This window comes from Lissotriton helveticus, chromosome 12 (assembly GCF_964261635.1).
Source record: "Lissotriton helveticus chromosome 12, aLisHel1.1, whole genome shotgun sequence".
Lineage (NCBI taxonomy): Eukaryota > Metazoa > Chordata > Amphibia > Caudata > Salamandridae > Lissotriton > Lissotriton helveticus.
The window spans coordinates 698,354,237-698,381,608 of record NC_136073.1 but is presented as its reverse complement, the minus strand read 5'-3'; the positions used below and the strand labels follow the sequence as shown (position 1 = coordinate 698,381,608).

Here is a 27,372-nt window from a genome sequence, read left to right as displayed (position 1 = left end):
AGATGGCCGGGGATTGTTTTTCCTGGCCAAATCCATTGATGTTCCAAGAACATATCGTCAGACTTTGGTTAGTGGTGGTTCAATTGGTCTGGTTTCTGGATAGGATCCCCGGCAGCCATAACCAGTCTGCTTCACCAAGATTTTGTTGCTCAATTGCGGACTCAGTGGTTCCGGTTGGTGAGCTGCCTCTTGCGGACCTCAATACCGAGTAGGGGGCTGAGGAGGAGCTAGAAGTACCCGCCTGGTTGTTTTCCAATATTGAGGGGTAACGAGGGGCATTTGGTTTTGTTATTGTTATACCCCAGGTTTTAAATTGGTCCATTTTCGTCAAGACCAAATCCCGGGTTGCCGGTGTTACCAGTGTTACCTGCGTGGCTTCGCCCGTGTTAGATCCGGTAGATGGAATAAATTCGATAGCGATTATATCTCTCGATTGTAGATGATTTAGGTCTGGCAATGATTTGAAAAGTTTTAGTATATTCCCGCGGTTGAGGATGTCGTGAGGGCCCCTCGAAGTAAATTCTGGAATGAGCAGCAGTTTGGTATTCTGGGGGCTGCTTAGGGACTCACGGGGCTCATTGGCAATTACTGGCTGTTTTTGCTTTAGTTTTTCTTTGAAGAGCTTTCTTGACAGTGCAGGTATATTAAATGCTAAAAGGGGCAATTCCTTATGGTTGGTGTTTAAAGATTGTAGGAGTTGACTTTTATTTATGGGCACCAACTTGCGACAGCTTGCTAGGTTTGTATCGTTCTCACAACCAGATTCTATAGCTGTACTCTGTGTGCATGTTTTGTTCTCCTCGACGATAAGAAGACGAGGGAAGCTAGTTTCCTGGGCTGGCATTTGAATAATTGCAGGACTATGTTGCTCTGCTTCTGATACTGGGTGCTTAGGAAATGGTTGTTTAGAGCCAGGTTTTACTTGTATTGATGGCTGGAGGGGGTATCCCAGAACATGAGGTGGCCCTGACTGCTGACTGATCCCGGTTGAGGGTTCTGTCTGAAGGGGCAACTGATTTGGTAATAGTTGTGGGCTTGTCAGTTCTCCTTCCAAAAGTAATGCCGATGTCCTGGAGGTGCTGCGTCGCTCCTACAGGAGTTGCTCATATTTGAAGTTGTTACGCCAGTTTTTAGTTTATACCGGCTTTTTCGTTGTCTTTTCTTTTCCCTTTTCGACAACCGGTGTGAATTATGGTTTTAGATGGTTCGATGGAGGGTAGTTTAGCGACTACTGTCTATGTTGGGTTTGGGAGAGTTGGACTGGTGTGTACTTTCAGGCGGTGTGGATCATGTGCCTGGCTTGAAGCCTGGGTTGAGGCGTCTGACCACTTGGACTCCAAGGGTTTCTTTATTTCCGTTAAGACACTTGAAAGGAATTGGGGCAGAGATGAGAGGGAATCGATTATAGGGGAGCAGCAGCACACTGATTGCACCAGTTGGGTTTGGGCTTGGGCTTTTTTGATAAGAACGTTAAGCGCCTCCAGTTTTTGGTCGATCCCGGCAGTGTACACCGCAAGTGTGTTTAGCAGGTGCACCTGCATATCCATCTTGTCAGAATGGTATGTTAGTGCAGCTGACGTTGTTTGGAGGGTTTGTAATAATTGGGACTATAGGTTATTAAGGTTGGCCGAGGGAGAGCTGTCCTGCCTTTCTGGCTCTTTGGGTTCGGTATTGAAGAACGATAAGTCCAGAGAATTGTTAATTAAGTTAATATTTGACCCTTCTCGGTTGACTGTTTGGTCGGCCTCTTCCCAATGATTTACCTTATCCAGACAGTAATCTGATTCTGGTTGAACTGGGATGCTAAAAAACACTTGTGGATGGGCCCGGCCTGTAATGATGAGGCTTTTGGACTCTTTTGTAGCTTGTCCGATTTAGGATCGGTTGAGGAGTAAAATACAGATGGGGTAAACGGACTTAAATTTAAAAATGATTGAAGGCTTGATGGACCAACGTTACTATGGCTTATTACCTTGGATAAAACTTGGTCTGGATGAGTTGTATCTTGGACAGAGGGTTGGAGGGGAGCCTGTTGTGGTTGACTGACGTCCAGGGGTTCTGGGCCTCGTTTGCAGGGAGATTCTGTGGTTGATAAAGCGCTCAATTGCCTTAAGTTGATGGACCCTCCGTCAACGCTGTGGATCAGTGGCAGAACCGTTATTTGATGTGGCCATAGCTCGGAGGCTACCGGGGCGAGTACCTGCCGGGGGGGGGGGTTCCTGTTGTTTAACCTGGGTACTTGTTGTATTCTTCCGTGCTGTGGCTGGGACTGCGGTCCTAAAGTAATCCCTTAGTGAGGCCTTGATTTTTGTTGGTTTAAATTGTTCTTTAGAGCCAGATGTTTGTTCCTCAGCGGTTGGATAGGCATGTACAGGCCCTGGATCAGAAACTGTCCTTTGGTTTACTGGTGCTTGGTGAGGCGAGGATCCTATTGGGGGTTCTACCTGAAGATCGCAGAGGTCCATTTTCTTTGCACCTTTTTTGGGAAGTTTTGATGGGGCTTTCCTAACTCGTCCTGACCTCATCCCCGGTGCCTTTTTGCTTTTTTCTGGTTTATTTGTTTATTTATTTATATTTTAAGGGCCGCGGGGCTTCTCGATTGATCCTAGAAAATCCTGTTGAATGGTTTGTGTAGTGGTCCGGGTTGGTAGATTAAGGCAGTCAGGTTAAATCAATATGGGCCCTTAATTTTTTGCTGTAGTTTTGTTGTGATGTAATTGAATGTTGTTGGTTATTTGCTTGTTTTTACGGATTAGTTGCTGAGTTGTTGATTTGAAGTTTTTTTTTCTTCCCCGTTTTTCTCCGTATTAAGAACCTGCCTTGTTACCAATGCCAGGTGACCCTTAGGTGGTCCTTTGATGATTCTTAGGTGACTGATTTTCTAGAGACCCTGAATGGTCGGGGTGAATTGAATTTCCTTGTTTTTTCCAAGTTTTTGGTAGTTTTTCCTTGTTTGTTCTTTGCACGTGTCCTTTTATTGGTTCTGTCCTTCCAGCCCCTCCTATGTATTGGCGAGGTGTTAGAGCTGAGGCTGGTGGGGCTGTGACCGTTGTTAATAATTTTGATTTGCAAGTGATGTTACTTTTGTTCTCCAATCTTTTTTTAAAGTAGTTTGTGAAAGGCGGTGGAAGGTAGAAGTTTTGGAGATCCAGAGGTCCTGCAGTGTCTTGCCTCCTCGGCTTCCGGGTCACAGCTGCAGCACCTAGGCCACCCACAGCTCACCCTTGCCGTGCCCCTCCTCGCCCCACCTGCCCCCTCTCTGCCCCCTGTCGCAGCCCTGCTCACAGCCTTGCAGTGGCTGCTACTGGGAGCATGAGGTGAGAGACTGGGGTGGTGGATGAAGGACAGAGGGCTGGGGTCGAGAAGAGATGGTGATGGACTTCAACTGTGCCCCCCGGGCCACAAGCCACGGGCCACATGAGGGGCTTAGGAGTCACAGGGGGGTCACAAAGGGGACCCAAGAAAAGGCCACTGCACGGAACACCGCAGTCCGCTTTGCAGACCTCTTCAGTCTTCTGCAGTCCTGGACCTCGCCAGCCGCTTATGAGGACGGGGGTTTAGGACAGCAGTCAGAGAGCGGGTTCAGGAGAGGGAGCATGCGCGGCAGAAGCAAAGCGACTCTCTCGCCGGGGGAGTAGCGCAGATGGTACTGCCGGCTGCAATGAGGGACTGGGTGGGGGTTCAGAATCAAGACAGGGACCGCTACAACCACTCACCGGCCCCCCCCTGCAGTCTTCTGTGACCCCACGCAGCCTCTATGCGCCTCCCACTGTAATCCTGCTGTGATTCACGGGTTACGTGGCTCCAAGCACAACTCCAGAGCACACTGCCGAGTCAAGCCAGGTCACAAAACAGTTCAAACTGAGCACTGTCCCAGCCGCGGTTTTGTTGCTCCTACCGTACGTCTAATGGTTATAGAAGGTTAATAACATTCTGAAGAGCCAGATCCATTGCCTAAACAAACAGCCACTGCACAAATAGGACCAATTCATGCCATCCATTCTGTTGACATAATGGTATTTTAGTCCACTGTTCTAAGATAATGTTCAAGTGCCCGTAAAGCTGATTGATGACCAGTGGACTAGACAGCAATGGAACACCATATGGTGGATCATGTACTCTTCCTACAAGATTGGTTGAAACAATGGCTGGACACCGCTTGACAAAACATGGTGTATTATGTAAAGTAAAATGTAAGTGTTTCAAAAAGGCTCCTCTGCAGAAGCAGCCCCCAGGTCAGCAGTTGATTATAAACTTAGTAAGCATGAACAAGATGAACAGATTCCCCACATGAAGCCCTTCTCCATTCCCCTGAGCCAACCCCCTGTCCAAGAGGTAAGCACCCCACCTGTTCCAATTTATGACTATGAAAGTCTAGGAATTATCAGTCTGCTTTAGAAGTTCCAGACACTGTTCTCGGATAGCTCATGCAGACTTCCCACTGCGCACTCCGTGTTAACAATAGGATCAAACCATTTCAAACAACATTGTATAGGGTAAATAGGATAGTGAAACAGAAAACAAAAAAGGTGATCAGAAGAGGGGTAGGCCAGAGAGTTACTGAGGGATCCCTGGCATGCCATTTGGGCCTTGAACCAACAGGAACGAGAGCCGAAATAAGATTTGGCTTCAGCTTTTGTACCCTCAAGAAAAGCACCAAATCAGATGCTTATTCTCTGGATTGTGCAGACGATTTCACTGATTAACTGAGCAATGCTAAGTATCTGTTCACTTCCGAACTGATGTAAAAGGTAACTAGCAGGTAAAGGTCACAACAGAGGCTCTGGAAAAGGATGTATTTGAAGTACAGAGTAGCATTAGTATTAGTCCACTGATTTGCCCTTTAAGAATAAGAATTTCCTGGCACCCTTCAGTGCCTGGTAAGTAAGGTTCGAAAAGTTGTTACACTTTCTGTATTACACATGTACATTACATTACAGAGTACATCTACACCTAGAGAGAACATCTCTGGACTTCTATTCCCACCCTTTCACTCCTCATGTATCCAACTGCAGGTCACTTATTAGGGGCACTGGGGATGGTAGGAAAATACAGATTCGAGCATGTGTAAAGGCAATAAATGCTATTTTACCATTTTCTATTTTCACAGTAGTTTGTAGATGTAACAGCAAAATCACACATTGTACCACACCACAGTACTAGCTCAACAAAATGTACTCTTGGTTTCCTCAGACACTACAAAGGTCACTAGGTCAAATGTCAGGTGTATCTGGTAAAAACTTAGTCAGTACGTAAAACATTTGTCTCCTTAACCTGTCTCCATTGATCAACAAAAACACAGAGCCGACTGAAACACATAACCCTCGCCGCCAGAAACATCTCTGGGACAAACAAAGAGCATATAAAACACAGACTCTGAGAATAAACTTCAGTAACGTTTGCAGACTTGTTGGATTTCCTAACAAGGACTACAATGTAGCCTGGAAATAGAGACAGACTTATAAGGAGGTTGGGGATGGCTAAGGTGTTCTCCTGGACATTTATAGAAACCTGTTTGTGCACAGTGGGGGAGTTTGGATCTTGCTTTCTACATCAGCTATGCTCTCATTAAACCTGATCTGGATACTTCAAACACCTAAAAGTGTTTATCCTCATTCGGGAAGCTTTATCAACTGTGCTTCACATCATCACAGGGTGCTGACTTAATAGTACAGTGAGACCTTTGGTGACAACTGAACTCAGTCCTCGGTCAACCTGCTGGATTCAATCTTTGAGCAAGTCCACATGGAGAATCCAGATGAATCCTCACGACAGATCAGGATAGATATAAGGTGTCATCTACAGGCACTTAGTTGGCAGGGTGAAACTGTGTTCCCATGGCACCAAGGCAGATGTCAATATGTACCGATCTGCACCAGCTTCTGATGCATGGATACACTTATGCAGGTGCAACAATAATAGATACAAAGAAGTCACAAAAAATGCAAAGGCTTAGGACATTCTGAAGGACTTCATTAGAACGCTTTTCTCGCAGTTAAACCGATTTAAGCTGAAACTGATTATAAACTATTTGCTTGTGGCCTCAGCAGACTTGACACTCCAAATATCTGTAAGTGTGATTAACTTGTTTTAGAGAGGTGACTGGTAAAATGTGTGTCGAATGTACTCTATTTCTTTCAACACTCTTCCATTAAATGTAGTGTCTTTGGTGGGCATGGATTATTTAAAAACCCTGCCAGGCTCTATTCTTCATCGTTCCTGTGCTTATCTACTACAAACCCAGGCAAACACTGCTTGCTGTGTGCCTGCATTTAATTTTCAAGCAAATGTGTTCCAAGTAGGCTATCCTACCTACGACATCTCAGTGGTGCTTCACTACTGCAATGACTATTCTGCCCAACTTCTTTCTGCTGACAAGTCACCATTTTCTTCTTGTTTTAGTCTGATCTTTCCGGAAAGACAACATGACAAGATGGAGTTTCCCAAAACAAGGCTTCTAACCTCTGTCTGCATCCCTCCAAGTTCCATCTGGATTCTGTCTCCTGTTTGTACAAGAATGCAAAGGATAAACTAGAGGGAAATCAAGAGAGAGAAAATACAGCCAGTGACCGGCGGGGGGCGAGGGGGGAAGCGGGGGGGCACACAAAAAAACAAAAAAAGAGCAAGCTCAAATACATAAAATGTACATCAAGATCTGCAAGAGGAGACACTCAAGAAAACTTTATTCTACTGGGTAATCAGAATTTAAGGTTATACCTTAACTTGAAAAGAAGGAAGTATAATGGTGTTGTTGGCTTGCCTAAACTAGAAACCTACAATGGGGAAGATAAAATTATGCCCCTGGAACATTGCAGGCCTGAACGATCGGGGCAAAAGAGCCAAACTTAAGGAAATAGTCCGCCAAGAGTCTTATGACGTGCTTTGCCTACAAGAAACTCACATTCCTGTGGGCGAGAAGGATTTGTTAAACATCCCTGGGTATAACATCCTCGCCCTAACGACTCAAACATCCAGGACACGGGGAGTTGCTATTTTAGCGAGAACTTTCCTGGGCAAATGTAAGCGCAGATTAGTTGATTCCTTTGGTAGTTGGGTCATAGTCTAACTCGATATGGGCATTACCATCTGCTCATTGTATGGCTCAAATCAAGACGACCCTAAGATTATTCAAGATCTTGAATTGGAGCTGGCTTCTTGGGCAGGTACATTAGTTGTCTGTGGGGACTTTAACATAGTCCTGGGCCCTATGCAGGGTAGTCAAGCACAGCTGACCTATGCTGGGCGTAAGCCAAAAGTCTTTGGGGCAATTAAGCAATTTATGAATAGCTATAATTTAATAGACATATGGAACTTGAAAAAGGGCAATGATCCGGGGTATACTTATTTTTCCTATCCCCATAACAAATATGTTTGCATTGATTATATAATGACTCCCAAAGAAAATGCCACCTATGTTGAAATAGCCAAATCCCCAAAAACAATTTCGGACCACAATGCACTTACCCTAACGCTCACCATCACCAATTATTCGAGGCCTTACTCTCAATGGTCATTCGACAGGAAGTTACTGGTGAACAGGGAATATATAACATACATAACCCTTTGGGCACAAGAATTTTTTGATTACAACCAATATAGTGCTCCAAGATTGGTGGTCTGGGATTGTTTCAAAGCGGCTTTAAGGGGTGAGACTATTGCTTTTGTAGCTAAACGCAAAAAAGATCAGGACAGATTGAAACACCAACTCAATTCTGATTTAGCAAATCTAGAAGAACAACATGCCTCCCAGCTACATAGAGGAGAGGATGGAGATAGTATCCTGCATAAAATATTAGTGCTTAAAACAGAGCTTAATAGTGGCCTTACCAAAAAAGCAGCTGAACTTTATCAGACAAACCAAAACAATATTTATGAACACGGGGAGAGGGTGGGTAAACAACTTGCCCTGCGTACACGCCAGAAACAGTCCTATAACATGATACAATCTATTGATTTTGAAGGGCAGAAACACACTACCCCTGTAGGTATCTCAGAATCCTTTCGATCCTATTATCAAAGGCTTTATCAAAATGAAGACCAGATCATGGCTTGCGACATAAAAGACTTTTTAATTGAATGGGTTGCTGATTCAGACCTAGCTCCAACTATTAATGAATCAACGAGGGAGGATCTAGAAAAAGAAATTTCAATCACCGAGCTCGAATTAGCTCTTTCAGAGTTGGCCAATGGAAAAGCTGCCGGCCCAGATAGGATCCCCTTAGATCTCTATAAAATCCTGGGAAAGCAAATCACACCATATTTATTGGACTTATTCCTTGGGGTACAATGGGGGGCATCCCACCAGAATCTTGGAAACATACTAACATCGCCATCTTCCCTAAGAAGGGGAAACCCCCCAAATTGCCGTCCTCTTATCGACCAATTTCGCTGATAAACTCCGATTCAAAGCTATACGCCAAGATTCTTGCTAATCGACTCACCAGGATCGTCGAGCGTCTGGTCTCCCCGTGGCAGCATGGTTTCCTCCCTGGAAAGGGCACTACTGACCATACTCGAAGAGCTATTTCTCTTTTTGATATCATGGCTGCCACGGGGGGCCGGATGTCGATGATCCTGTTGGATGCCGAAAAGGCCTTTGACCGAGTCTCTTGGCAATTCTTATGGGGGGTTCTCGAACTAAACAACATGGGACCAGGTTTTGCCAAATCCATCAAAGCATTATATGTTGACCCTAAGGCAAAAGTCACCGTAAGAGGCACTGAATCGGAGTTTATCACCATTCAAAGAGGCACGAGGCAAGGTTGTCCGTGCTCGCCAATCCTTTTCGCCCTCTACATCAACCCTCTAATCACAAAATTGCTTATATCTAATGTAATAGTACCCGTTACAGCTGGCATATTTCAAACTAAAGTATTAGCCTATGCCGATGATGTGGCGGTATTAACACCAAACCCTGCGGAGGCAGTACAGGAGATCGAACAAATTACCCATACTTTTGGTCTCTACTCAGGGTACTCTCTGAATAGGGATAAGACAATGGTCTTATGTACCGAAAATATCATCTACGAAAGCCCATATAGAGTGAACCAAGCAATATATCTCGGGGTTTGTATATCTCCTAAGATCAATGAAATTAACCAACTTAATTATGATCCTCTGATTAAAACTATTAAAAAAGACTTAACCAGAGTAAACAACCTTCACCTATCAATCCTCGGTAGGGGGAACTACCTTAAAATGACAATTTTCCCAAAAATGTTATATTTATTTCGTGCTATCCCGTTGATGGCCGATGATAAGAGTATTAAAATCATTGATTCCTGTATGTCCAAATTTATGTGGAATTATGGGAAAATTAGGAGGGCGATGCCATATCTTTCATTGCCACAACACAGGGGCGGGTTAGCAATTCCAAATATAATGTTTTATCTTTGGGCAACCCTTCTTCAGCAAATGGCACCATTATTTAACACCAAGCCTTTAATCGAAACCATATCAGACTGTGGCATACCCTCAATTTACGAATTGGCATTAGGAGACAAAGCTAGAGGGCTGCTCTTAAGGCAATTAGAACCATCTTATTTTAAGAAAATCAAATTTAAAATTATTACCGACGCATGGAATATTTGGAAACGCTCATCTAAACATCTATCAATACCCAAATACACTAAGTATACTCCTCTATGGCATAGCTCGATACTACCCGCTTATCTTAACGATAGGATCTCTAGAACCTGGGAGAACATAGGGATTGTAACAGTGGGTGACTTTCTTGGTCAGGGACTTAGATCAGGATTCATGGATCTACAAAAAAGATTTCCAATTCCCTCCACTAATTTTTTGAAATTTATACAAGTTTATACTAGCATCCGCCAACTTTCACTAAGAATCGGATTAGAACCGGTCCCTTTGCTCGAGCTTATAGCAAGGCAAGCCGCTAGGACAGGGAACATATATGAACTATTGATGAGGAGTCAAGGTGATGATATGGAGCGTTTTGAGAGCGGTTGGGCAATAAAATTAGATAACCCCAATGTCGACATGTCTCTGCTTTTGTCCTCTAAACTACTCTTAGCTTCTAATCTAAAGGCCCAACATTATACAACAATATTTGACTTGTACTACATGCCAGCAAAGTTATTCGCATGGGGCAAAAGAGTAAATGACGAATGCCCAAGATGTGGTTTGGGCCCAGCAAACCTAATACATATGTTTGCAGATTGCCCTAAACTTGACCTATGTAAAAAAAAGATTTCGGATTACTGGGAAGAAGTTTTTGGGCATAAATTGAGAACATCGCTAACATTGTATTTATTAGGCCATGATAACACCTTAGGCTATAGTAAGGAGGAAGAAACATCTGTTTTCCTGGGCATGGCGGTGTTTCCCATCATACTTGCGGCCAGATGGAAAGACTCAGACCCTCCCACTTTCCAACTATGGTTAACCCGATTGCTGGGGATTTATGGGCAAGAAAAAGCTATTTACGAAGCTAGAGGGAAAAAATCCAGAACACAAGGGGCCCTAATTTGGGCTCCAATTACTGCCTGGTATAATGATACAAGGAATATTTAATTACAATTGTTGATAGGATTATGAAGTATATATATATCTCTTTTCTTATTAATTTTTGGTATGATGACAATATTCTTATTCTTAGTATATTACCTATATAACTTTGTAATCATGATTTTGTAAGCTCGGATGTACTACTAGACTTTTTTCTTTTGTATCTTATCTGTATATTTGATCTGTTTTGTATACTTTTCTGGAACCTTGCTCAAATAAAAAAAAAGAAAAGAAAATACAGCCAGTGAAGTATGGTTGATTATGATAAATGGACAATCTCAACTTTTAACTAGTTTCTTAACTAACCAGTTTATTTGCTAATGCGCAAACCCCCAAACAAGTGCAGAATATGATATTAAGTAGCACCTACGCTTGAGGGTTCATATAGAGTTCGGGACTAAATCTGGATGTAAAACAACGAACCGAGTGGTGTTAACATTACCACTCACCATTACCTCAAATTGCAGAGAGTTAGAGCCTGGAAATAACTGCATGTGGTTATTACCAGCGAAAGGTTGGTGACAATGATTCAGCGCATTTATCCCAGTGTATTTGTGCTTCGGTAACATAAGCCTTTAGCCAATGATAACCATATGCCATTATTTCTAGGTTCTGGTGTGGATTACTGCATCACTCTAAATGGGTTGAAGGACAAAGGTGAATGTTAAGGTTGCTTATGCTGAATAGACAGCTACAGGTTACTAAATGTCCAGCTTACTCGACACAGTAATCCAGATTAAAAAAAATATAACAAATTAGTAGACTCACCTGCCACAGAAATGCAGGATAGGATACGATGTCAATACGCTGACAATGATGAAGACTCTAGCAATTGCCACTGGCACATCATTAGGTGGGTAAGATATCAACACATCTTGATTGACTGTGGACCCAAAAGTGAGGAACCCACAAACACCTGTGGAAGAAGAGGCATGATAGCTAACACAACACGTAGTATAGTGCTTTAGGACGCAAGGTCAGAAATGGAGCCCAGCATGGGCATAGTGAAGGTAGACGGTAGGTGCACAGAGGGAGATGTATAGAACGGCACAAAAGCAAGGACAGACAGGGACCAGTGGAAGAGGTAGGAAGGGGCACAGAAGGGGAGGAAAAGGAACAGAGACCCAGAGAGAGGCTGACAGAGACATGGTGGGTCAGGCTGGCAGTGACGATGAGGAACAGACTGACAGACACAGTAGGAGAGGACAGCAGCGGCAGCAGAACATCATTTAAAGATTCACATGTCAAGACCTTTGTCATCCAAAATCACTTCCAAAGCTCAAACCTTCGAAAAAACCGTCAGATATAAAACAAATTATTTAATTTCCTTAAAGGAGCTCTACATACTGAGGAACTGTAACTGCCACTAGGCGGATGCACCTAGCATTCAATGTCAGTAAAATTAAGCACCAGCGCTACTGCAGGATCTTTAGATTGTATTACATGCCACTGCTGGTTGCTTTTTGTTATTTGATTAAACTGCACCTGATCTTTGGGACGTATATTCTCAAATGGTCCTTTGATAGACTAGGTTTACCCCATGTTTGCCTTGCCTACAACCCACTGCCTATGGCATAGGTAGGCGACCCCTCTAGCAGGTAGGACTTTACCACTAGTGAGGGTACAGGTGAATGAGCCCTATACCCCTACATTGTCGAAGTCCATTCTTAGACATTAGTAAGTGCAGCAAAGCCATGAAGAGTATATGGTCTGGGAATTTGCCATTACGAACTCCACGGCACCGTAAAGGCTTTGCTGAAACCTGAGAAGTTTGTATCAAACTTCACAGCACATTAAACCCACACTGATGCCAGTGTTGGATTTAATGCCAAATGCATTCAGAGGGAATCTTAAGAGACGACTCCTGAAAAATTACCTAACTCTAGTGTCCTGGCTGAGTGGCTGCGCGCCAGCTGCCACCACCAGACATGTTTCTGGACCCCTGGGTTGAGGGCCTCCCATTCTTGGGGTCCTGAAACTAAGCACATCCTGGGCCCAGGTGCCAAGCCTCCTACCCCAGGATGGGCAGGGTCCACGAAGGGGAAGCTCAAAAGGCTTTCAGCCTTTGTGAGTTGACCCGGCCATTTGCTGCTCTCAGCAAACTGGCCCCCACCAGTTCTGACCCCCACTTTGTGAATCGGCTGGAAAACCAAGACAGGAGAAGAGGTGTGCCCACATTTACTTACACCGCCCCTCAAGTGGGGAGGCGAGGACAACTCTCAGTCCCCGTCATCTTAAAGATGGGGGACCCAGCCAACCAGAGTGAGGCTTATGCCCCCCTCCTACTGGAGGGTGGAATAATAGGGCGTGTACCCACCCCAAGGAATGGACCCATTGGTCTTGAACTGTATCTACCTGAAACGCCCCTGAATTTAGTATTTAGGGGCATCCCAACCTTGCCTTCTCAGACACGAGAGATGAAGAAGAAGAAGAACCGAAGACCATGCTGAAGGAAGAAAGGAGGACACCAACTGACTTGGCCCCAGCCCTACCGGCCTGTTCCGACCTCGACCTGCTCCCACAGAATCCCATGTGTCCAGCAGCCAGCAGTCCCCCCAGAACCCAGAGGACCTGCCCTGCCTTCCCTAATAGGACTTTGTCTCCTGTGAGCACCGGACTTGCTCAAGAACCAGACTCTGGCTCCTGCAAAATCAGCGACTCTGCACCACTCTACACCCAACGCCCACAGCCCGAGTTAGAGGCCCAACTCACGAGGAGGTCTCCCCAGCGATCCTGACCTAGGATCCGGTGATCCATGACCTGCCTCAAGCCTCCTGACAATGCCTGCAGCCCCAATCTGGAGGAACCCCCAATTGCGAGCGACCGGAGCCGTTAAGGAAAACCCGACGCCTCAAAACACCTCTGCACCCAACAACATTGGATGGCCCAATCGAGAGTGTCCAGGCAACCCCAAGTTTCCCAACTTGCCTCTCCAACCAGTGGTTGCCTTCAGAAGATCTTCGTGCCCGAGCCTGCAGTCTTTATTGTGACTGTAGAATCCCCATTGCAACCATCAGGGCACCATACACAAATCTAGCACCCTGCACCCGGCTGCCCCAGTGCTGCTGTGGGTGCCCCTTGTGTGCTAACTCAGATCCCCTTTGCCCTGAGCTAAACCCTAGGAGCTTCGTTCCGACATTTAAGTGGCGTGCCCTTGAGCAGCAACCAACCGGAGGCCCCCTATCCCCCATTGGATAACACTGGGCCTCAGCACTATGCACACAGCCGCCTTGGTGCCGCTGAGGGTGCTCTGTGAGTGCATCCATGACCCTGGAGGAACCCTGGCTCTAACCCCAAAAACTCAACTGCCAAGACCGATTACTCACCTACAAAAGGATAACCGGATTATCTCCCATAGGACTGCATCCACTATTACTATGCGTGAAGGTAATAATTGCATGAAAATCTAAACAAGTGTGTTTTGATAACAAATTGAATTACTTACCCTTTGTCCAGGAAATGTCCCGGTGTGGTATCTAGGCATGCCACACTGAGCAGAAAAAGTAATCTGAAAAGTAATCTAAACAAAGTAACCGCAACCTAATTACAAAGTAACTGCACAGTAATTTCAACTATTCCTGAACATTTGACCTACCTGTAACAAAGTCAACAGCATTCAATTGCATTTTCTTTTTTTTCTCCAGAGTTTTATATAGCGCGAACTAGACCCGAACCAAATCGGGTATCAGAGCGCTTTACATAGCACCAGTTACGTTATATGAGGACACACATTCATCTTTTTTGTTAGGCACGGGGAGATTAAGTGATTTGCCCAGAATCACAGAACGTTTTGGCGTCGTTACCGAGACTCGAACCCAGATCCCCAGGTCCCAGGCCGAGCACCCTAGCAAATTTGAACACACTGGTCACATACTATATTAGAAATACATACTCACATCGTTTAACAAGGTGCCACCACACATAGGCTGCTAGCCAAAATGAAGAAGCTCTAAGTATTGTACAAGTCAAGCGGGAGAGTCCAACATTTCAATAGCTTTACTGTATTTAAGAGGTCCACTTAATAAGAAGAAAGCGATTGAGTGAAAGTCAACGGTAAGCAATTGGCGGGCTGCAAGCCCCCAGGTTTTGGTAAAATAATTTCACATTCAGGAAGCTAAAAGGGCTTTCCAGCAGACAAAGAATGTGCATTTCAGAGGCTGAATGGTTCAGAAGAAGGTTAATAAGACTAAGTTAAGATTTACAGCTGATGAGCGCTGCATCCTTCCTTGTTGATCAAACCACCACAACACAGCAGAGGTCTACGAGGAAACAACGGGTAATCCCCCGGTGTCCAGTGTTTGACGCAAGTGTGAGGGCAAGGACCAGAGAGAAACACCTCTGAGTAAGAAGACCAAGACAGGTGAGAGCTTTAGGCCTCACGAGTGTGCATGCATAGTAGAGCAGGGATACAGAAAAATTAAGCCCCGAAGGCCCCAGACCCGATCGGGCTCTTGGAGTGGGCCGAAACAAGTTGGCACAGTGGGTACAATTGAATAACTATATTCAATAGAACCCCATAACCATATGATTTTATCTATGCCCCAGGTACCCTCAAAACACAGAAAAATCTTCATGTATACCTTGAGGCATTTTAACGAATCCTTTTCTGGATCCCTGCTTGCCCAGTTCCTGAAAAGTACTATTTCACTTGCCTGTACCAAGTTCTGCTTATTTCTAAAAAGAAAATATAACTAAGAAATATTTGTATACAAAACAATTGGTCAGAGTTCAGTATGAGTGTGTGAAATCATTTCTTGCCTGAGTGTGTACAATAAATGCTTAACACTACCCTCTGATAAAGCCTTACTGCTCGCCCACCCTACCACAAATAGAGTAAGGTATTAACTACTTATACCTCTATATACATTTGGGGATCCACAGGACTCTGTGCACACTATTCCTTACTTTAGTATAGTATATACAGAGCCAGCTTCCTACAATAGGTGCCAACGAAATACTGTATTTAGGGGCGTTACAGGGGGTGTTATGTAGTAACCAATGGGCTACCTACCTTTAGGGTGACTTCACCCTCTATATCACCACTTCATGTGTGAAGTGGGCATAACCGTGTCCGAGAGGACCTAATTCCGGTAAAAAACGATGCTGGTGGAACTTTCTTAGTCATGTTCATTTCAGGTAGCCCACCTTAGGGGTCTTACTAGTCTGAACGTGAACACACCTCCTAAGTAGTTAATTTTCCCGCCTGTCCTGGTGCCACGTGGGCCCTGGACAGGGAGTAGCATATCACCCTGTCTGAGGGAAACCAGGACTGCATATTACAGACGGTGGAGGCCTTTAAAGCCTCCTGCCTCGATATGCAGATTACTTGTCATTCTGATCGGAGAAAAAGACAATACCTTCTGCCAGAGCAGGGTTTGTTTTCGACCTTAGAGAGCATGGGCTCTCACATCCAGGAGGTCAGAAACACTTTTGTGGTGGCAGGCTGGATAGGACCAGTCAGCCAATACACTAAACATAGGTCGTTTTTCAAGGGGTTCCTCTACGATACTCTCTGGGTGCATGTATTAATAAATCCATCCCTGGAATCAGTGTGGGTTTATTAATATGAGGTGTTTGATACCTACCACTATAGATTTCAGTGAAACCCTTAAGTAGTTGTTTTGCCATTAAGTCGTTGTTTTGACCAGTGCCCAGTACATACATTAAGATGACTTCCCTGTTCACTTGTACTGTCAGCAATTGAACTGGCCAGCATAGGGGCATATCTGCTCATGCAGATGTGTCCTTTCATGTAATATAATGCACTCGTCCTTAGGAATGTAAGACCTGCTGTAGGGGTGACTAACAAATATTATATGCAGTGTTAAGGGACATGGCACAGGTTGGGTACCCCATTGTGTTTTCACTTTTTAGGGCACCATATCACGCAGCCTGCAGTGGCAGTCTGCATAGATTTGGTGCGGAGTCCCTTAGAGTGGCACAATATATACTGCATCTCTTAGGGGCCCTCTTTAGTACCTATGCACAAGGGACCAAAGGTACCTCTTACTAGGGGCTTACAGAGGTAGTAAAGGCCTGGTCAATTGAGATCAACTGACCAGGCAATTTGTTTTGGGGCAAGAACACTGGCACTTGGGACCTGGTTAGCAGGAACCCAGTGTACATCAGTCAAAGTTGCATTAAACAGTGGGGGGACTACTGCAACAACAACCCAGTTTCCTACAACAGCCACCTGTATGCTTAGTTCTCAGGTTAATATAAACGTGGCCTTCGATATCAGTTGAACTTATTATATCAATATATAAATTTGACTAAAGTTTAATGTACTAAAACTATGGTATACATTAACAGCCTGGAGAGGAAGCAACATAAGTGGTATATAAATACCAAGATGATTGAGAGGGTATGTTAGTTCAAATATTTAGGATACTTTTTGGTGATGTATAGGAAATGGCATTACCACATAAGGATAATATGCTGCCCTGGAATATCTATGTTAAAATCCTTAAATCTTGTCATTTTAGAAAGGCCATCAAGACCTATCTTTTCCCGGCTCCATAGTCTCTTGCATGCTCTCTGCTGTGTTGTCTTTCCTGCTCTAGCGCCGGGACGCCCCTTTGCTGGGGCAGCTGTCGCACTCTATAAGTTAACATAACATAACATAACATATCCCTGGGGTTTCCCATTGGCCTTTGTATTCAAAACACATATGAGGAATAGTTTCCATCAAATTACCTTCGGAACTACAAACTGGGAAAATAAATCTTGATCAGTTCTATTAGAGAGGCTAAATAAGAAGTTGGTTAGTGGTTTTGCCCCATGCACTCCTCTGGGCACAATAGAATTATAGTTGGGCCTGTTGCCCTCACATCTTAATCCAAATCAAATATCCTTACTGTCTGGTAGGTATTTGTATGTCGGGGCCAGGGCTGTGCAAAAGAAAAAGGAACTTTTCTATTTGTTTAAGCATCCTTAAAAACATCTTTATGTGTGCCAAAAAAAAACAGATTTACAACAAATAACAAATAGCACGCTTTCTGGACCAAGATCGAGCTTTCTGCCAAATTTGGTGTAATTCCGTTCAGCGGTTTGGGTTATAGTTGTATAACAAATGGTTGGTGGTACAATGTTAGGGAAACTGGCGCTACAAGGGTAATTTATCCAACTATCTCAAAACGAACTATATTAGTTCAACGTTGCTGTAGGGTGGAGAGAACCACCTGCCTCCCCAAACTTGTGGCAACAGCTTCAAATACAGGCAATTACAATCTCCAGCACATGTTACTCTTAAAACTATACAGCAGTAGCATACGTAAGTCCACTTAATCACAAATCAAAACAAACTTTTATTCTTACAAGTTCTTAGCCAGCCAACACGTGTTTCATCTGGAATATTAACCCAAAGACTTTTTCAAGGCTCCAAAGTCACTTGCCCTAATCTATTTCAAATATTGCGATACACAAATTTCTTCGCTAATATACCTTTTGGGAATTATCACCACATTTGAAATAGATTAGGAAAAGTGCCTTTAGAGCCTTGAAAAAGTCATGGGTTAATATTCCCGACGAAACACGTGTTGGCTGGCTAAGAACTTGTACGAATAAAAGAGAAAAGAGGAAAAGAATAAAAGAAACAAGGAACCTCATCACTTTGTTTTGCTTTGTGATTAAGTGGACTTGCGTATGCTACTGCTGTCTAATTTTAAGAGGAACGTGAGCTGGGGATTGTAATGGGCTGTAGTTGTGTCTAAAATCCCTATGGGAAATTACATTGGGAAAAGCATGCTTTGGGACTCTCTCTTTTTCTCAGTCCCAGCTTGATGAATCACCCCAAAACTTTCCAGACTGCATCTGTAGTGACGGGCACACCAGTTTTGAAATTTGAGAAGATTCATCAAACGGAGCCAATGTTATTAGCAAAACAAAAATAGGTTTTTCCTATGGAAACTAGGTCCTAACTTTAACTACCTACTGGCGTCTGCCAGTAGGTGATATATATATATATTATGCTTACTTACCCTGTAAGCATCTATTCCTAGTGTGTAGTGCTGCAGATTCACTTGCTATGCATGCTCCCATCATCTAGTGTTGGGCTACGACTTTAAAGGTTTTCCTCAAGAGAGTCTTTTTTTATTGTGGGTGTGACATTGAGTCTCTACCTCCTCGAGGGAAAGCGCATGTTCAACGGCTCCTTTGTTAGATTGTTCATTTTTCCTCCTGCCATGTTGGCGAGTCAGGATGTAGTGTCGTTGCTATTGAACATGTGGGTAATACTCTAATAATACACATACGTGTACATCTGACACCATCTCTTCTCTGCTGGGGAGGCGGGAGGGCGCATGTGAATTTGAAGCAATACACCTATGAATAGATGCTTAAAGTCTACTTACCATACTCTATACGTTACATGTGTTGGCTGTACATACATGTTATGCATGGACTATAGAGCAGTACTCCTCTCGCGGTGGCTCTAGGCATTAGATGGTGCAGTTTGGAGTAATGTACGTAAAACTGTTTACGCTACCAGAGATTGTTGTCTGTCATGAACATTCACACAGTATTGTTTTGTAAGTGTGTGTGTTTTTGTCCATATGGCTGCTTTAAAGAAATTTAATAATGGAATGTCACCTAAATAAGACATTGATGCACCTTTCTTTCTTGTAGAATTGGGAATGTTGGCAGATTTATTTTTGTTTTTATATAGAACATTGGATGCATGTGACAATCCACCTTACAATTCCTCCTTTTGAGATGGCATCACCTTTCCTTGGATTTGGGATAGCTACATATAGCTGTTGTCTCTTTTTAAATTGTTTAGTTCTCCCAGTGTAATATCAAGGGCATGAAGGGCACATGTTGCCACTGTTTCTCGTTTTGGAAAGAAGACTGGAAGATCTAGTATTTTATTTAGGTGAAAAGGAGATATGACCTTTGGTATGAATTTTGGCTTTCTATATAGGCAAACCTTATCTTGGAAAACCTAAAGATATGAAAATTTGGTTCCTCGATGGTTAATGCATGAATTTCACTAACTTTTCTTAAGGAAAGTATAGTTTCACGGAAAGCTACCTTCCAAAACAGAAACTGAAAAGGAAATTAATGCAGTGGTTTAAAAGGTGTGGACATTAGTTATGTAAGCACCACATTAAAGTTCCAAGACGGTACTGGTGGTGTTCGAAGTGGAATTACTCTTTTTAAACCTTCCATAAAAGCATTGATTACAGGTAAATGAAAAATTGACTGACAGTTGCGATTTCGCTGATAAGCTGTAATGGCTGCTAGATATAGTCTTATGGAAGTGTATGCTAAATGTGACTTTTGGAAATGTGGCAAATAGCATACTAGCTGTTGAACTGTAGGTGCACAGGGGTCTATGTTTTGAGCAATACAATGTGCAAAACATTTCCATTGGGCTGCATAACATGCTCTTGTTGTTGGCCGCCTTGCTCCCTTAAGAATGTCCATGCATTCTGAAGACAATTGTAAATATCCAAATTCTATGACTTCAGGAGCCAAACTGCTAGGTTGAGTTGTTTGAGGTCTGGGTGCCTGCCTCTGCCATTGCTGTGACCGGCAAGATCTGTATGTTGGCAAGCCTCTCATGATGTCCTAAGGACAACTCCAGTAATGTTGTGAATCAGGGTTGTATCACCCAGTTTACAATGTGTAAAAGCTAGAGTTTCAAACTCTAGTTGAACATTGTGTAAGTTCTCTCTATTTAATCTACTGTTGAAATAATGACCACCTGCTGCTCTTTCCAACTGAATTTCCAGTTACTGTGAAAGAGGAAAACAGTTCTTTATCTGATATCAAATTACTCTTATTCTGGTCTACAACCAAAGAAATGTTGACTTGAGCTTACCAATGACAAACTGATGGCATTCTGGTAAATTCCATTTGGTATCATTGTGAGGAGCTTAGAGTGGAGAAATTCCTACAGTGATTTAAGGCTTATGGATGCACAACGGAAGGTACAGAGTGCTGGTTTCCAGACTGGAGTAAAGGCGAAAGCTGTGAGAAAATGTTTAAACACACTTTGGGAGATAACGCAAGAGAACTCACAAATAATTTACTGAGAGCACCTCACCTGTTCCTGTGTATACAAAAAGTGCAATAACCATGGCAGTGGTCACGACCCAACTCCAAGTCTTCAACTCAGGACGCTTCATGCTGTTAAATACCGGCACACTGCTCACATGACACTGCCAAGACAAAGAATGGCAAGAGGAAAAGACGACCAAAAGAAAGATTGGGAGAAAATGAGTAAATGCAATGAGTATGAGTGTAAGTGACAAATGGAGGAAGAAAGAGAAAAGAAAGAGATAAGGGCAGTGAGGAGAAAAGAAGGGAAGCAGATGAGAGAGACATGCAATACAACGTTAAATGCCATATAGACATGCAATGTCAAAACCCCCAAACAAAGGCACACTGCTAATCAATAACCAGACTTATGTGATAAATGAAGGAAGAGATGTACCTGGAATCCAAAGCAGATAGTGGGCATGGCGTTAAACACAGACATCCAGGAGGGCGGACTGCGAAAGAAAGCATGTTTTCATCAAATGTTTATTTATTCTATTTATATTGAAATATTTTCCTCCCACTACAGAGGGTAAGTTAAGTGATCTCCCTAAATCTGAGCAAACCACCAATCTATGACTCACATGTCTACCACCCCCACCACTCATAATAACAATTTATATTTTCCTCTTCTAATCCACCACTAATTCACCTTTGGGTTTCAGAGTAGAGTGCTACTTGCCGAAAAGCGTTTCAGTGCGTCATCAGGGATAGTGAGCGCTGTATAAATACAACTACTATTTCATTTCAAGGGAGTAATTATAAGAAGGCTTCAAGGCGATACACATAATGCATAGGACAGCCACAGCTCTGCAAAACCTGTTGCAAGTCCAAAAATAATATTTATTTATAAAGTTTTATATAGCGCAAACTTGATCCCGAAGGATATCAGAGCACTTTACAATTTGAGGCAAAGGCAACAAATCAGAACATTAGTCTAACATGGGGGATCTAATAGGCATTGAATCAACTAGTACAAACATAACTGGTAGTTGAGTAGTGATTTGCCTCAGGGAAGAAAGGAAAGATGGCCTAGAGAAATTGGAGTTGAAAGTGGCAGAAACACGCTAGTGCTCCCATGTAGGCAGCAAATGACACACTTTCAACATAGGTGGCTGCGCCCAGTTACATCACCAAGTCTCTTCCAATTGTGACTGCACTCACAACATAGGTGCATTTTTAATACCACTAAGTCTGTGCCCTGGGGCGATACCAGGGTGATGGGGAAGTGCCTGAGGAATATAAGTTACATACAGACACACAAGTAGTGGGTAAAAAGAAGTACTAGAGAGGGACAGATAGGTGTTCAATACCGGAGCGAGTATCTGATATCAAGCAAACTGGTCAATACAAACCTGTAGATTAGTCCTAGAGGGAAGTACACATAGGTACAGGAGCCCATTGTCTAGAAATCAACAAAAATAATTCCACTAGTCTGGATGAATGCCCAAAATGCAAGCATAGTTGAGTGTATGTATCTAAAAGTGAGGGCTGAGAGGTGCACACAGTGAGACATGTACTATTAGAGTGGTCTCTGCTCAAGGTTGAATTACACAATACTTAGAGGACTACTGATCATATATTGTTACCCCAGAAGGAAGGTGAAACCATGTGCAGTACCATATTCCCTAATTTTTCGTGTTCATAGATGAAGTGCTCTATTCTGAACCTTTAACCCAGGCGTGGGCATGGTCTTGTATAATCTTTGTGCAGAATGAAAGCTCTACCACTTAGTTTTATCTCAGAAGTGAGGACAGGGTCAAACAATTGTATGGGCATGGGAATCTCAGCAGCAGACATTGTTAGATCATAAAATATAGTACCATGGACATAATTGCATGAATCTGGGGCAATACAAGGACAACTGATTCAAAGAACGCTACCAATGAGATTTTAAAATGATAATTAAGCAAACGGATATATAGCATTCCTAAGATCTTGTTCAAGCTATAGTCCTTTCCAAGAGGCTTGATGAGAGCTTTATCCCCCTGCAAACACCCAATAACTGAGATTTCAGAGAGCTTAAGCCAAGTTCCACAAGAGCTAGCACTGTGCTCCCTTAGTAAAACTCAAGGGAGCATCTAGTCCCTAAGCTCAGTAAGACACTCTTTAGCTATCATCAAATTGTTGTCAATGTAATTCGAAGTTGTACAAGAGACTGGTGTGAGGAAGCTATTGAGACTTTCAGTACCTTTGTTTGGTGGCTATGGTGCCCACCTCCCTAAACCCCAAGGAAGCTGAAGGTCAAGTGTGCGATCTAGCAATTGAACTTGACCCATGCTGGCCAGGAACCAGATCACTCTCAAGCCCGGAGACGCAGTCCTGTAGCACTGCATAGTAAGTACAGAGGAATCCATGAAGTTGCCACTATACACCATGGCACTGTACAGGGGTCAGTTACATGGTAAAAAATAAATAAAAGAAGTCTAAAAAACTATTATCAACCCCTCTGCTTTAACCAGGACCAACCCAAGCAGGGAGGAATAAATGCCTCAATGAAGTTGACAAGGCACCTCCCTACACGGCACTTCTGGAAATCTTCACTCAAACAGAATCGGCCACCAGCTGTAGAGATGATGATCAGGCAACCTAGACAGCGTTATGGATGTTATCGCAGCTCCTGATGTCTTTCAGGGCCTCCTTAAGGTCTGAAGTCAGGCACATCTGGCCTGAATCCAAGTTAGGAGCTTTGCAGTCATCCTAAGAGGCCCTCCATCATTCTTGCCTTACACTGGCTAAGATGAGCAGACTGCTGCGTTCCTTAAACTCACACTGTTATGTTGCTTAATAGCTGCAACTGGTGAGAGTGTGGCAGTGCAAGCCGCAGCAAACGTTTACAGGCACAGCACAATTGAAGGCAATGCATTCAGAAACGCACACTTGACCATTTTGCTAGTAATAATACAAAATTGCACAACCAGAACTGTACACCGCTGCAGGTATCCACATTTTGGGCATAAGAATGCACTCTTTCTCATTCACATACATTCTGGGTAGAGCCACTGATGAATGTATGCAACTGATTTTTTTTTTTTAAAGCCGTAAAGGATTTTATTAATACAGTGGTTGATGAAGAGCTTTTAAATCCAGACAGTGGCTTTGAGAAAATATGTTCGTGTGCAAAAGCAAAATGTATTAAGATAGAACCCTGGCCCCTATGCTGATATCAATACAGATTGAAAAGGAACATGTTGAGTTAGGCCTTTGTCTTGGTTATGGTTTTTGGGACTTCTTTTTGCATATTGCTTTGTAACCTGCTACCAGCTGATTGCTCCCATTGACACCCTGCATAGCAGAGTTTTCCAGGGCTGTAATATTTGCCTTTTTTTAATGCTCTGGACCCTTGCTTCCCTCTGGGGCTTTAGATTGCGAGGCTTTCCCCTCATTACAGCCATGTTGGATTATGAGACCTCTGAACAAGGCCTGGAGGCTTATGGACCTAATGAAGACGAAAACTACTCATAAGATGAAGGCCTTGTGGAGGTGACTGACCATTCGGTCCAACAGTCCCTTGATAAAGCCCTTACCTGTGCCCTTCAACCCATTTCAAAACACCGTGGTGAGCTTTCTGGACGCCCCTCTGACCCCTCTCCTATCCGGCCAGTGGGCTACTCCCAATCCCCTCCTATCCCCGAGACAAATTCCACTTGGCCACATTCAAATGCCTATAATAAGCTGTCCCAAGGGGTTTTAGGTGAGCACACCTGTAACGCCAAGAAGCGCTCAAGCTCACCCGCTCCTCTAACATCCCCTGATACAACACTTCTTCTTTCTCCTCTCACTGGTCCCAAGCCACTAAATGTCCTAAGAAATATACATTTTCTTCCCTCTCCCAGCCTAAATCCCTCTCCCCTCACCCCTTCACTTTTGAACTCTCAGACATCATTCATCCCAAGGTCCTCTAATTGGATTCCGGCACCCACTGTTGTGGAATATATACAGTACTACCTCCGCAACAGCTCTGAAAAGATTGTTCAGCACAGACTCCGAGCAGAGACCCCATAAAACAGCAACAACTCCAGACATTGACTCCCCTATGCTTACCCTCCTTAAGAAATTCAACAAAGATACCAAGAAGGGTATTGATAGAGCCCTCAGAGCTTGTCAGAATAAATTGCTTGATATTGCATTACCCTTGGCGAAAAATTCTAGAGCTGGCCCTCCACGGGTGCGCCCCACTCATCCAGAGGTTCTTGCAGGGTGGACCCAGCATGCGATCTGTCTGCTGGGCAACATCAATTGTACCCTGGCTTTTTGAAGCCGCAAATAGGTGCTGTTGAGGATTAATTCCCAGTTAGTCAAATCGGCTACAGCCGAACCAGGCCCCTTGGCTGAGGGCCAAATGTTTGGGCACGTTTTATCAAGAACATTGGCAAGTTTGTGAACACTTTCGCTTCACTAGACAAGGCCCAGTCTTCACTGAAGAAGGTATTCAAACCCCTTCTTTGCTAGGCCGTCCGCAGCAGAGGATGGTCATCTGCCCGATTCAACCCTCATGGTCCTCAACGAGGATTTATCTATCAATATAGAGGCTATGGACAAGACCCACGCAGAGGCGTCAACAGGGGTAATCATGCCTCCAACAATTAATCTGCGGGTAACGACTCCCTCTCTTTTTTCAACTCTTTCTCTCGGGGCAGATTGCATCACTTTGCTCACAACTGGGCCAATATTTCAAAAGATTGTTAGGTGTTGGACATGGTTCAGGGTTACCCTATAGAACTTTATCAGATGCCTGATTACACCCCCCACCCCCCTTCTGATACACCTGTCTTGGGCAGTGTCCCTGCTTCAGAACTTGGGGTTCATAATCGATAATCGATTCCAAAAAATCAGTGATAATTCCTTTGCACCAGATACAATTTGTGGGGTTTCAGGTGGACTCAGTCAAGACCCAACTACTACTTCTGCCGCCAAAGGTGAAAGCCATCAAACGGGAGTTGAAGTCAACTCTGTCCAAACAGATGTTATCTTTGAGATCCCTGGCTTGGAGTGTGGGACTGTTAGCTTCTTCTATTCAAGCCATGTTCTCCAGTCCGCTACACTACAGAGCCCTTCAATGCTTCAAAATCGACTACCTCTAAAAGGGTTTCAGCTACGATTGTCTGGTTCTTCTATCACCAGATGCTCAGGAAGAACTCTAGTGGTGGCTTCTTCACATGAACACTTAGAATGGCAGAGCCATTTTCGGAGCTGTTCCAGATATCGTCATCAAATCCGATGCCTGCCGTTGGGGCTGGGGAACAAGGTGCAGGGATTTTTCTACCGACGGTCGATGGTCATCAGAAGAGCTAGGACTTCATATAAATTGCTTAGAGCTTTTGGCGGACTCATTCACCATAAAGTTCCTCTCACCTATGAAGAGCAACTGCTGCATTCTTCTTCAGATAGACAATATGTCAGCAGTTTGCTACATTGATCGATTAGGGGTTATCAAGTCTCACCTTCTAGCGAACATTGCCACGGAATTTTGGCACTTCTGCCGCTCTCAGAAGGTTGCGGTGCTTGCGGAATATCTTCCTGGAAAAAAGAATCTAGTAGCGGATCCGAACTCCAGGTTTCGAGTGGACTACAGTGAATGGAAGCTCCGACCCTGAATTTTCCCGAAGGTTTTACGCTTCCTGGGTCTGTGTCAGGTGAACCTTTTCGCATCCCGTCTGAATGCTCAACTGAAGTACTTATACTTTTAAAGACTGCATCCGATGGCCCTGGCCATGGATGCTTTACTTCAGAATTAGACAAGCCAGGTGAACTATGCATTCTTGCCCTTTGCCATGATTCCGAGAGTTGCAGCTCAGGCCCAAACAGTTGGCATCCTTAGTCCTGGAAGGAGTAACCAAGGTTCCCAGCCATTCTGGAGATTTCGGGGTCCTGTCCTAGTCTTTTTTCTGTATTCCCACATCATCTCTTATATTTGGTGAACTCTGCCCATCCTCTTCTCCTCAAGGTCAGTTAGCTCTTATGGCTTGGAAAATATTGGGAGACATGGACATGTCGAGGGCATTTTAGCAGCAGCTGCCGCTTATATACAACTGGCTTGGGCTCCTTCCACCCACAAGCGATATTCTTCTGCATGGAAGAGATGGGTGCGTTGGTACCTTCAACGGGAGGTGGTTCCCGCGGGTTCTGAGCTGAAGGATGTTCTCAATTTTCTCTCGGAGTGTGCAGAGTCTGGATTAGGTTACAGGTCAGTAAGTAATTTCAGGTCAGCATTATCTGCTGGCCATGAGCTCACTGATGACAAATCGGTAGGTATTTATCCTCTGATGTGTAAATTGTTGAAAGTTATCAGGGTGGCAAAGCCGAGATATTCTCAACTGTGGGATATGAATAATGTTCTCTCCCTGCTTGATTACTGGCCAGATAATTCTGGTTCGTCCTTGGATCACCTTTCTACTAAATTAACCATGCTTTTGTGTTTGGTTTCGCGTCAAAGGGTGTTTCTGTTGAGGCCCTTGACTTAGCAGGTCGGTCATTTTCTCCTGATGGGGTTTCTTTTCTTATTTCTAAGAGGATGAAGACTATGTCCCGTGCCAATGATTACCCGGCTTTTCTACACAATGCATAGCTATGTATAGTGAAATGTTTGAAAGTTTATGAAGAACGCGCTTTGATCCAAAAGGCTGATCCCATTTGTCCTCTGTTGTTGGTAATTAAAAAGCCCCATAGACCAGTATCTGCAGCAACCTTGATGCGTTGGATCATAACAAAGGCTGGTATCGATGTGTCTATTTATGGGGGCCCTTATGCTCTTGGGGCTATGCCCTCCAATGTGTTTGTATTAGGATCCATGTCAGAAGA

The 27,372-nt window shown here is 43.9% G+C and overlaps 1 protein-coding gene across 1 annotated transcript in view; it reads right to left on the bottom strand.

Moving 5' to 3' along the window:
* SLC38A7 (solute carrier family 38 member 7) overlaps positions 1 to 27,372 on the bottom strand; it is a 127,446-nt gene that overhangs the window by 33,745 nt on the left and 66,329 nt on the right. Inside the window, exons 6-8 of the mRNA XM_078670388.1 lie at positions 20,969 to 21,026; positions 20,579 to 20,693; positions 11,299 to 11,446 (exon numbers count right to left, since the gene is read on the bottom strand). Coding sequence (XP_078526514.1) covers positions 11,299 to 11,446; positions 20,579 to 20,693; positions 20,969 to 21,026 — 321 coding nt within the window. The remainder of the gene's footprint in view (positions 1 to 11,298; positions 11,447 to 20,578; positions 20,694 to 20,968; positions 21,027 to 27,372) is intronic.